The sequence below is a fragment of the Seriola dumerili genome, unplaced genomic scaffold (assembly GCF_002260705.1).
Source record: "Seriola dumerili isolate Sdu_G_001 unplaced genomic scaffold, Sdu_1.0 BDQW01000073.1, whole genome shotgun sequence".
NCBI lineage: Eukaryota > Metazoa > Chordata > Actinopteri > Carangiformes > Carangidae > Seriola > Seriola dumerili.
The window spans coordinates 6,614,760-6,627,461 of NW_019174328.1; the positions used below are offsets into that span (position 1 = coordinate 6,614,760).

Genomic DNA, 12,702 nt, shown 5'->3' on the forward strand with positions numbered 1-12,702 from the left:
ACTAAAGTTTGATTTTGACTTTTAGCCCTGGTTCACGGAAGGTTTGTCTCTGCAAACTGACCCCGGGGTGAAAGATCACAGAAGTCAAGGCTTATTGTAGCCCCTTCATTTCCTCAGTGACAGCTAAAATCAATCAAACAGTGACAGTGACAGTTGATTGCTGCTGATATTCAGCGAGTTCTGTAGAGGCCAAGTCTGGGTCATTTCACTGCTGCTTTAAATTTTTTGGACAGGAAAAATTCTTCCATGACTCTTCTGAGACCCAGTATCAGTAAAAAAAAAAGAAATAATGGGTCTCAAGTGAGTTTGCAAGAATTTCAAACTCACAAAGAAACAATAGTCGTCATTTTATTCACCCCGAACCTTGCCTTATACCATGTTAGTGTTGAGACATCAGCCCCAACAAAGCTGCAACATTGTGTTCACTCTTTCCATACTGTAAACAATGCTGCATTATTTCACCAGCTGAGTGCTTTTGAATATGAGTGGCACTGATTCTGCTCCACAATTATCCAGTGAGCATTTGATGTTACCACAAAGAAACATTTCACATAACAATAAGTCAGCAGACCAAGCTTCCTGTGGGGTTGTGGATAGGAAAATGTGCTCTTTATGTTTGTAGATTTTTGAAATTTAAAATGAAATGTTTTTAATTGGTAGGTTCTTGTGAAAACACATTTTCTGTTTGCTCAAGGTAGCTGCAAAACAGGAATGTTAATGTAGCCTGTGTGAAATGCACTATGAAGAAGTGAACCTGGTAGCCCAGGATTGCTGTTTAAATGGTTCTCACTGTTTTGTAACCCATTTTAAAATAGAAACAAGCTGGTGAAGTGCCTGTCATTATCCAGAGACAGAAAGGCAGGTCTGCCTATGCTCCGGAGTTGAGAAGTTCATCTTGGTTATTAGTATTTACTGACAGCCACATTATGTGTCTGTTGGACCTGCAAATCATCACCCAGCGCATAGGATGTGTAGCTAAGAGTGTTGACACATGTAGGTTCTGTATGCATTTTTGTGTGCGTCTGTATGTAGAGTCTGGCATCCGTCAATCCTAATTTTAATCCATGTGATAAATGTGTAGTATATATCCACACAAACCACTATTGTTTACTTTAAATGTGACCTTTTGCATTATAATGTCAGTCTGGTTTTACAACCCAATGCAATAGTCTATAACTGTAGATCAAATGGCTTTTATTGCTGTCTATGAAATGCACATGCTATGTGATAACCGTGCTTAATGTCAGTGATATGAGGGCTGTGCTGTCTAAAGCTCCCTGGTCAGGTTATTAATGGACGGTGAGACATGGATCATCCATAGGTGAGCCAAATACAGTAGAAACCTTTCATCCATGGATAATAGGCTTTGCTACTCAGGAATTGCTCTTGGCAGGCCTTATGTGGCATGAATGTCCAGCAGCTCCTACAGTGATTATTAAGTAGGCAAGATGATAATAGGTCCATTGCACATAGTAACAGGCCATCTTTATGTTGCATTTAGCTGTTAGTAGCCACACTGTAAAACTCTAATTTTCTTAAGTAGGTGGTTTTTGACCAAACACAGCATTTGGAAAACAATTAAAAAAATAAAAAAAAACACTCAAATCCTCAGTCATCACAAACTCATGACATACTTCCCTCCCTTCATAATAAAAAAGGGCGTAGTGCTGAAGAAATGTCCGCTAACTATTTATACCGTTTGCCTCACAGGCATGTCGCCATCGCCTGATGAGAGGAAAACGCCCCTGTGGTATCTGATGCACATTGATGGGTATCCAGCAGGTGGCACAGTTGACACTGCAGTGGATGAATGCATGCTGAATGCATAATGCGCTGCATGCATCAGCAATTACAGAGGTGGTGCTGATGCAAAACTAAACCCCCTCTCTCTCAGCCATAGAAAGAAACAGTGAGGTTCCAGCATGGGACACATGGATCAGTGACTGTGTGGTCACCAGTATCTGCTGGTGTGACATGGCTGAGTTACTTGTGAAATCATATTTCATTTCAAACATTGTATTGGTTGATGTTATTTGCTCCCTAAGAGGCAAACGCAAAGCTTTATTAACACGTTATATTGTAGAGCACTGTCTCAGTTAGTTAGTCAGTTAGTGTTAGGGAGTAGCAGTACGGTTACAATTTATGCTATACTAAAACAGTGTGATATCCTAAGCAACAAAATAAACAAAGTGATTTGCATTCATTTTTCATGCTGCAAATGTTTGTATTTTTTTTTATCCCCCTTGCAGATGGGAAACTTGCTTATGCTTTGCAACATTCTTATGATAGAGTAAACTCTCTAAAGCAGAGTTTACAAGTAATGTCAACATTTCATACAATCATTTCAGAGGCAAATGATATAAGAGCTGATTTGTTCGCTGGGATCACAGGAAGTGCTCTCCCGTGCTCTCTGTAATTGGATTACAGAGGATCCACTAAAGATATTAATACAAAGCTCATGCTAGAAGCAGTGCGATTATTAGCAACTTAGGGCTGTCACTCAAGGTGAGCCTGGCTTTAGTTCATGATGATCAGTTCAACAGTGTTGAATGTATTTGATTAGATAACCCTAATTCTGACATGTTCAAAAAGCACTTAACATCCTACCAGCATTTTCTGAAGTGTGGATACTCTGTTTAGTACATTTTTTATTGAATTTTAATTATTAATTTTGGTGCTATAACCACCTCCAGTTACTGTCACGAAAGACCACAATTTCCAAAAGAATTCAGTCTTTTACTGTGTGGCTTCATATTTCATGATTTTCAGGCTCATGCTTTTTTACTATTTGTCAAATACAGTCATCTTTGTTAAACGAAACTGGTCTTTTAGTGCAGCAGGCTAATTACTGCACTGGAGAAAGTAATTAATCTCTGCCTGCTGCCCTGTTGTAGTGATAAAAAGTCTTGGTGTTGAGGTGTGTGTTATACAGTACAGTGATGTGGTAAAGGGTTATTTCAAGTTAAACTTAGCTTGCTGAGTTCTTTAATCATAGCACATCATACCTATAGTTTGCAGTGGTAGCAGAGTCAAACTGACGTGTCATGAGGACAAGATGTTATAGCTGAAAAAGAAGAAAAACAGATGTTACAGATTATATATATATATACACATGTAGGGGATTTTGGGTCAAACAGAGGCAGCAGCAGCAGCCACCTGGTTGCTGCAATGAGGAGGCGGCTGACACAACAGAGGGGCTGAGAAAGGGACTAGGAGGGGAAGAGGAGGGAGGAGGAGGGGGAGGAGTGGGCAGAGGAGGAGGAGGAGGAGAGGGATGGGAGGAAAACAGGCAGTCAGGAGGCAAACCCCACGCTGTAACGGTGATTTCGGGAGGAGAGCTCAGCAGCGCCTACTCCTCTCTCTCCCTCTCTCTCTCTCTCTCTCTCTCTCTCTCTCTCTCTCTCTTCGTGGGGGCTCTCTTTCTTCAGTCTTGACTAAAAAAAGGAAGTAGCAGCTCCCGTGTTACTGGTGATCGATTCTCAGAGCCTTTTCTGGTGCAGATTTACCTGGATTCCAATGGTCATGGTCAAAGAAAAAGGTATTCCAGCGGTCTCGGTCAGAGAGCATGTGTGTATGTGTGTGTGTGTGTGTGTGTGTGTAGGAGTATGTTTTTTATGGGATGTGCTTTGCCTGTTGTGTTGTTGACTGTCTGCACTGTGTGTAGATGTGCAGCATGTCCAGTCTGATCTGCACTCTTGTGTCTGGCTGCTTGAATTAGATTTAGTTTGACTAAATCCAGAGACTCTGGTTTGGTTAAATGTGTGGCTATATGATGTAGTCATGGGAATGTGGATATGGTTTTCTTTATATGGCTGTGTATTGCTTGGAAGAAGCATGACTAATGACACAGTATAAATGTGCATCTTCAACATAACACTCTCTATGTTCAAGACTTGAACATGCTACGCCCTTCTCGATACTCTCCAGCAGCTGATGCTTGGGTTGAAGCTTCATTTGGCAGCGTCAGGCTTTATGTAAATGTATGTGTTGGAACAAAGCATCTGGCTTGTTGTGTAGCAGCGTGACACCAAATGTAAAATGGTCAGGGCTGCGATGTGATCGCTCTTGCTGAACACACTGTGGAGGCCGGGGAAAAGAGGTAACATGTATAGGGAGGAAAAGTGGAGCACTAGTGTAGGGATCCACACTGCGCAGAGCTATGGACCTGCACTCTCCGTCTCTCTCTCTCTCTCTCTCTCCCTCTCTCTCGCTCTGTCTGCAGCCGTTGCCATGGCGACCATCTAAAAGGTACACTCCATTGTTGTCAGCTGTGGCCTCATTCATAGTGTCGTGTTAAGAGAAAAAGATGATTGTTTCCACCTATAACTGAGGTCACCCAGCTGTGTGGGATGAATTAGGTGAAATTAGGGGGCATGGTCCAGAGATGTTAACATTCCCAGTAATTTACTGGGGTATGTCAGGTTGACCATTGTTTGTCAGTATGACTCACAGCAAGCAGCAACGTAGACACAATTTTCTATGATACAAAAAGCTCCTGTTTAAAATCATTCAAAAAAGAAGTAACGGCAATAATTTTCTGCCACTGAGTAAAATTAAGAACAAATATTTAATTGAAATTAAACTGATATAGCTTCTGTAGCTTCAACATATATACATCCCTTAGACTTTATTTGCTGTAATGGAAAAGGCAAAGTATTACATCACCTTCCCGCCTGGCTCACTGGACTGGAAATGAACATAAGAGCCATTAATCACAGTAATAAGTCGGTCTACGTCATCACCAGTTAGTATTACACTCAAGTCCCTTCTAAAGTGAACCAACTTGATATATTACTACTGTGTTTCAGTGGATGTTTAATGGGTTAATCTTCCAGCTTGTGTAGATAGAGTTTGCGTTCTATGTGTGGGCATGTGATATTTTTGTTTTTTGTCTGAAAATATTTCTATCACAAAAAAAAAAAGAAAAAATCCAAATGTGAGCGTGTAGGTTTGTTTATGTATTTGACAGTACACTGGTGGCTGGAGGCGGCGTCCGACTCTGGAGCTGTCCTCTTGATGTGGATTCGACAGGCCACAAAGAAAAGGCCTTTGCCACTGAGTTCCCCGTGCTGGCAGAACACCCGTAACCTCTGGCTGCCACATGTTCATCTTCCACAATCCCTCTCTGAAAGTTTTCCGTTAGACTTAACCCGCTACTTCGCCTGCCGACTCTTGGGATTTGTTGGTGGCAGGCGGCTTGTCTGGGTTTGTTGTTCACATTTGGAGGCCTCTACTTTTTCGTTCCTCTAAACAGAAAGCTATGGGAATTTGCTTTTGCAACCTAAGATTTCTTGATGTATCCTCCAGGGATCTCATCTTGCAACCTGTCAGGTGGCCAGCCAGGTGGGCTCTGTACCATCAGCAAAGCTGACCAAATAGTACGCTCAGAATGATGAATCATAATCAAGGGATTGCAGTGTTAGCGTTTTGAGCGCGTGCAGGCGGTTGTCCTATTTTCAAAGCCAAGAATACCCTTGAAGTAGTTTGTCATTTATTGGGGCCATGTGTACCCAGGGCAGTCTGATCTTTTTTTTTTTACCTTGATTTACACATGATTCTGAGATTTGTTGCACATTTCTACATCCCGCTGATTTATTTGTGCACTTTCTCTTTCTCACGTTGTCTGCATTAAATTGCGTAAGAAGCCCTGCTGACTGCACTCTGTGAAATTAGATCATCGTCTTCACATGTACGTCGGCTGCCTCGTGCACAGAAACACCAACTCCCTGCACTCTCTCTGCATTCAAAATCTGAACATTTTCTTTTGACATGAAAGTCCAGTGTCATGTGCCTCTGTAGCTGCCTAACGTGATTTCGCAGAGTGCTGCAGACAAACTGCAGTGGTGCCTCATCTTTGAAGCTTGCCAGTGTCTACCCCCTGAAAGAGGAGCTAAACCCTTTCACAGACATCAATGCAACACACACCCTCATAGACACACACTGTTTGTACAGCTGGCACAGAGGACCAGAATATACAGATGAGATAAGTGGTCGGCCGGGGGAGAGACAGTCACTGACCTAAAATATGCAGGCTAAAACAACATAGGAGACATGAGAATCACATGAAAGAAATACAGACTGTAGCCATACATCAACAAACATCCTCCCTGTCTGGCATCAATCGGTTTGATTATCACAGGAAACACGGCGCAGGAGTGTGGGGCCGTAACGGGCTGCCATTCAGAGGCAAAGAGCCAAGGCCTTCATCAGCTCCACTTCTGCAAACACAATGACTTCTGCAGTTCATGAAGCCACCATTGTCTCCTCTCAGATAAGTGGCTGGGACTGGAAGTCTCTCTCTCTCTCTGTTTATCAGCGCATTATTATTCTTGTGTACCTGCCCAGCAACAAACGCTCCGCACTGTGGTGTTCAACCATTCAGAGCAGATCATTATTCCAAACCCAGGTCCCTGAGGATTAGTTATTCAAGGTTGGGGGGCCTGGTGGAGGCCAATAGAGTTCTCCCCCCGCAATTTGTGCCCGCGTTTGAAGTGCTTTGTCTGGGACACTGGTAGTGGGGCACAGGGTTGGGGAGGCGGTGAATACAGCCATACATATTCATGGAGGGGAGGGTTAAGAGCTCCTTGTTATGTCTGGGTGATAAAGAGCTCCAAAATGCCCTCCCCCCAAATGCATGCACAAGCACACACACACACACACACACACACACACACACACACACACACACTCTCGTCAGATCAGGCTTTGGGATTTCATGGTGGGCATATTTTGTGCCCTTTGATATTCCAAACTGACTGGGATGGATATAAGTATATATAAGTATATAGTAAAAAGTATGTGTGTGTGTGTGTGTGTGTGTGTGTGTGTGTGTGTGTGTGTGTGTGTGTGTGTGTCTGTTTGTGTGCTTTGTTGCCAATGAAGCAGACACATCTGGAGCCAAAAGTATTGGCATAGACGCCAGAAGTGGAGATGACTGCTTTTACCTCTCTCTTCATCTGCCCTCATCTTTGTCACACACACTTGAGCACGTGCATGCATACTGTACAGACACACACACACACACACACACACACACACACAAGCATGCACACACACTCCTTTGGGTCTGCTGTCTGTCTGTACTGGAAACTCTTGTGTCTGTGAATCTTACGGTAACAAAGGCAGTGAGCGACTGAATATTTTATTAGGCCTTTTCATCTTTCATCTATTGTTTAATTGAATTCCCCCCTCTCCCACTGCATTTCCAAACTGCTACTATGGTTATACATTCCTCTGGGTTTATGGTAGGAAATGAAGTCAACAAAGTCTGAATCTTCCTTAGCAAATCCTGCACTCTCTATCAATAGCCCCACTCTTATTGTTATTTACTAGCGAGGCCAGGGCACGTGTTACGGGAAAATCTGTCCTCAGGGGATTCAAGATGGCCTTCTTCACTTCCCTCCAGAGTATCATCTGCAGCCTTTATTATTGCCAACGCAGCTAGGCTCTGCTTAAATGGGTGTGGGGGTGGGGGGCTTGGGTGGGATGTAGGGGTGGAGAGAGCACCCCCCTTTCCTCTGTGCCTGGCTTTGGGATGCTCTGCTGGTTATTGTTCCCTCTGCGCCATGGTTTTGTGTGCATGTGTGCGTGTGTGTGTGTGTGTGTGTGTATTCATTGTGTGTTTAGGCTCATATCAGTCACTTTATCCCCTGGTGATGAGGCAGGACAGATCACTCTGTCAGCACAGCCAACACCAGCCCAGAATGAGGAATGTGAGCACCAGTCGGAAAAATTGTGCTACTGTATATTTCACAGTAAGTTGCTCTGTGCTGAGGTTGCTTCGTGTACCGCATGCTTATGTATTTATAGAGTTACATAATATATACAGTATATATCCTGGCAAATCAAGCGCCATTTTGCTGTTATCACAAGAACCCTTAAAGACCCACTAATGGATTTATTTCAAATCCATGTTACTGAAGTAAAACTGCTTGAAGTCATGCTTTTGTAGACACACAGTGATAAGTGTGGCAGCCTGCTAAACATTTGAAAGAGATCTCACTGATGGATTTTATATCCAAACAAATCCTATAAATGGTTCACTCTAAATCATTTCAACAAATTTAACATCCCCTTTTATGTGTTTTTTTTTTTAATGTATGAGAAGAGTTGCCCTCCTGGCTTGATTTTGCCACAGTCTCACTCCCCTCCCATGCAGCCGCTGCTGAGGCAAACACAGAGCTTTACAGTGGAAGAGGCAGGGTTAAGCTGGAAAAACACACAGTGCTCACAGATTCCCATCCAAACCCCATTTTTTTAGATCCTCTGTGCATGGAATTCAAACATCTGTCTTGGATTTTTGTCAAACTGTTATGACGTTAGCAGTGTTGACTTTTCCATTCTGGGTTGTCCCTACTGACAGCACAACACTCAATGAAATGTTAAAGATAGTAAGTCAGCAAAGAAACAGGCTCAAAGGGAGATTATTGGCATCACAGCAATGAAAAATATATACTTTAAAGCTGCTCTTATATTGATGTTGGATAAAATGACTGTGTAATGTGAAAGATTTCTCTCATAGTGACAAACCCACAAAGAATTAGATCTGTCCCTCAGGAGTTGATGGAGACCAGAGCAGCTAACAGGAGAGTGAATATTGGATTTAGGAGTAGGAATAAGCAAAATCTTGGCTTTATTATATCAACTCCATGAAGTGAAAATATGTCAGTGTTGTGTTTACAGCGTGTTGCATGTTAAAAATATGTAAATTTCTTTCCATTACTTCAAAAATATATAAAGGTGGTGGTATTTTCATTCATTTTTCTACCGCTTATCCTCTAGTAGGGTCGCGGGGGGGCTGGAGCCTATCCCAGCATCCTTTCAGGTGAGAGGCGGGGTACACCCTGGACAGGTCGCCAGTCCATCGCAGGGCACACAGAGAGAAACAACCATTCACTCTCACATTCATACCTATGCTCAATTTGGAGTAACCAATCAGCCTAGTCCCCATTTGCATGTCTTTGGATTGTGGGAGGAAGCCGGAGTACCCGGAGAGAACCCACACAAGCACGGGGAGAACATGCCTGGTGGTATTTTGTTTACTAAAATAATAGTGAAACTACACTATGTTGGAAACAAGTTGAACTATCCTTCGTGTTAAAGATCTCATATTTTACACTTTCAGTGTTAAGAGTGTTGATAGCCATAAGAACATATTGGTTTTCTGAGTGATCAATTAAAAATATAGCAGATTTCAGGTAAACACTCAGAGAAAATAAGTATTGCATGGTTGGATGGTGGGGTCCAGGTAGGATGGTCTTGGGGCATGGCTGAGGTGACTGCTTTGTTATGACATCACAAAGTTACAGAAGTCCTGACAGCTGGGCTGTTAAGGCTCAGTGTCTGAATACAGGCTGTGTGCATTTCTCTGTGGGCGCTTTGATACTTTTACAGTATTAATATAGAACCTAGACCTGCTTTATAATCAAACAACACATGGACATCTACCTTTATACTATATGGTACCTTTAAAGGATTTATCAGTTTATTACAACTTTGGTCTCATTTTGTAGTTTTGGCCATCATTACCATCAGTAATAATAACAGTAATAATGGCAGTGTACTCAGAGGATAGACAAACTTCTGACTGCTTATTTCTTGCCCTGTCACACGTTGTATAGTAATGTCTGTGTTCTCAGATCTGAGCAAATGCTTTAATGAGTGTGGTGTTATCCTAACCAATAGAAACAATGGCCAAAACTATGTAAATAAGACCTAAATTGTTGTGAATTATCCTTTAAGTTGCTCCATTGTGTGCACAAGGCTTCAGTAACTTGTTAGGCTGGATATTTTTGCAATGTGCAGTTACACAGATGGCCTCTGTTTTTTTATGGAGGTGCAATGTCACACACAGAGGTGCTGAGATTCAGTTCACTGTCACAGTAGTCTGGTTCACCCATAGATGACTCATTGTCCTGCTGAGTGTGATCACATTAGAGATACCAGGGAGACAGATCCTCCCACCCCACCCACGCCCCCCTGCCCCTTGTACCCACATTCTTTCCAGCCTCCCTCCTGCCACACTGTCTTCTTCTTCCACTGATTTTCACCATTTCAGCCCTCTATCTGTTCCTCCAATCCAAATTATGAATAGACTGATGCTCTCTGAATTGTATCCACAAGAACTGGCATAGGACATTCCAGACTGCCCCTAGAGGATGAATCAAAGAGTGCTGAAGTGTCTCATTAAAAAAAAACAATGTTTTGAAGACTGGGCTTTCTTTCTGATTTGATTTTGCTGCAAAATCTCTCTCAATATCAGACAGCCACTGCGACTCTAGAAGTGGGATGCTAGGCCAAGTCATCAATAATCCAGAGTAATGTCTCTCTTTGCTAGGCCATCGATTGGTCATCATGCTATTTCTGTGCCTTTGGTGGTGTCTTATTTTAGCCTTGCCGACTAATGATTCATTGCAGAGCAGAAAGAGCAAAGATCCTTTCATGTATATTCTTAGTGTGTGTGTGTGTGTGCATGTTTGTGTCTGTGTGTGTATCTTTGTTTGAAAAAGAGACGGAAAGAGGAAATGAGAGGATGAAAGAGAGAGGCTGCTTTGCTAGTTAAAGCTCCTGAATGTGAAATAATCTGCTGCTCCCTTCAATAGCTGATAAGCTGTGTGCAGTGCGGCACTGCAGCAGTGTTTACGCCCCATACACTAGTGCTGGATTCATGTCTGTCTATGTCTCTGTCTAACCCTAACTTTTTACTGAGGAGGGCCACAGACTGACATGGATCTAAACATAGTACTTGATACTGCTTGTATGGATTAAGCAAGTTGATAATAGCTTCTCTGTCCTGTGTAATTATGATGGTTGTCAAAATACTCTCATTAAGAACGTGATGTCTAAAGCTTTACTCAGATTAAGAGCTATACATGCTAGCAAAACCAGAGTAGTTTCATGGATTGGCCCAAAACCTGTGACATGTTCACGGTTCCCAGACCACGGATCCTGCTGACTTTGGTGATCCCCTTGACTTTTTCCCCAGCGCCAACATGAGGTTGACATTTGCAGCCTGCGTTGAATGTCTCGGCAAATACTGGGCGGACTGGCCATGAAATTTAGTTCAGAAACTCTACTCAGGATGAATTGTAATCACTTTGGTGAGCCCCTGACTTTTCACATAGCAGTGATCCGGTCAAATTTTTCATTTGTCCAATGCAGTTTTTGACCACTAATAACATACCTATCAAGGACTGTTAACATAAACAATACACCTGATAAACATTAACATGACGGTAGCATGTAGCTCAAATTAACACTGTGTTTCGATTATTTTATTCAATGTCTTTGATAGCATATGATAGAGGTTAAACTCAAGCTGTGTTTGTCATTAAAACTTACTTTTTAAAGATGGTAAAAAAAAAGAAGACACAGTGGGATAGTTAGATAATTACTGGGAACATACGCGAGGTATAGACAGGAAATGGCCCATAAATTAAATTGATATTTTCCTTTGAGGATGAAAGTACAGTAAACTCAGTAGTGAAAGAGATTTCGTCAATACCCTTTTAGCGTGCCATTTACCAAGCCCTGCTCCCCTCAGCATTTTGACTCTCCATCCGCCACTGATCAAGGCAGACTATATTTAGGTTATTGCTCCCTAGAGAGCCTATCTGGGACGTGAACCCCAAGTTGTGCTGTCCTTCTTAATGTTATTCTGTTTTTTTTTTTTTTTTTTTTACCCTGACAGCCTCACAGCAGTTGGTCTTTATCTGTGGTGTTTGTGTGATGCTGCAGATTCAGGTCCTTGTGCAGAATGTGTCCTCAGATAAACTTAAACTTAAAAAAAACAGCAATGTCACAAATAATGCAGAGACTACCACATCCAGAGACCACGATGACTCATCAACATTACAATTCAATAGTAATGCTAATATCTCCTCTCTTGCAGTGGCTCATGCGCAGGACACACACCACCACCCCTCAGAGAAGCCCCTGATTCAGTGTTACAAGTGTGGGGAGCCATGTAAGGGTGAGGTGCTGCGGGTACAGAACAAGCACTTCCACCTCAAGTGCTTCACCTGTAAAGGTACGGTGTTACACAGCTAATTAATGAAGAAAATAATGAAACCATTTCAGTAAAGATACTATTTGCCATTGGTAATTGGGCTTTTTATGTAATGAAATATCTGGTGTTGAATGGGTTTTTCTTGTATTTACTACTTGTGAATTAGCTCAGTCTTACACTCTACTTGATCACCCTAATATTATGATGAAAAAGACCGGTCTTTTGTAAATAAGTAAACATGTTTACAATTTAAAAATGAGCCATCAGACAGTTTAGACAGTATTTTTTTCTGAATAGAAGAAGGAGAATGTGGGAGTTGCGTGAAAATTGGCAGCTAATGTGTGAAGTTTTAAAATTCATTGCTAATTTGATACTGTCACAATAGTAGGACATTTGCTTCCGTCCATTCAGTACATGCTGTCTAATGAACAACATATGATTCTCCTCTATGATGTGTGTACTGGTGAAGTATGATAGTCAACTACAGAGGGACAAGTATAGAGGGACTGATGTGTCTTAAAATAAAAAGACAAAAGTATAAGTGAATAAATTCTTTTTCCATGATTGTCCCAAAAAGCATCCCAATCACCCAGCTGGATAGGAACTGTACAAGCCCCTAAAGGCCACAACGTCCTTTCCATCTTCCTCTAATGAGGGGGATACATGGTGGCAGAACTCATGTTCACTTCCCAGAC

At 42.1% G+C, this 12,702-nt stretch overlaps 1 protein-coding gene across 4 annotated transcripts in view; it reads left to right on the forward strand.

The window, feature by feature from the left end:
• The window catches only part of ablim1 (actin binding LIM protein 1), a 39,312-nt gene that overhangs the window by 6,979 nt on the left and 19,631 nt on the right, over positions 1-12,702 (forward strand). For 3 of the 4 annotated variants that reach the window (XM_022743667.1, XM_022743669.1, XM_022743664.1), the window contains exon 2: positions 11,891-12,028. In XM_022743667.1, the coding sequence (XP_022599388.1) occupies positions 11,891-12,028 (138 nt within the window). Of the gene's footprint in view, positions 1-3,313; positions 3,539-11,890; positions 12,029-12,702 lie in introns of those variants that run through there. The other variant, XM_022743666.1, reaches the window with a different exon arrangement.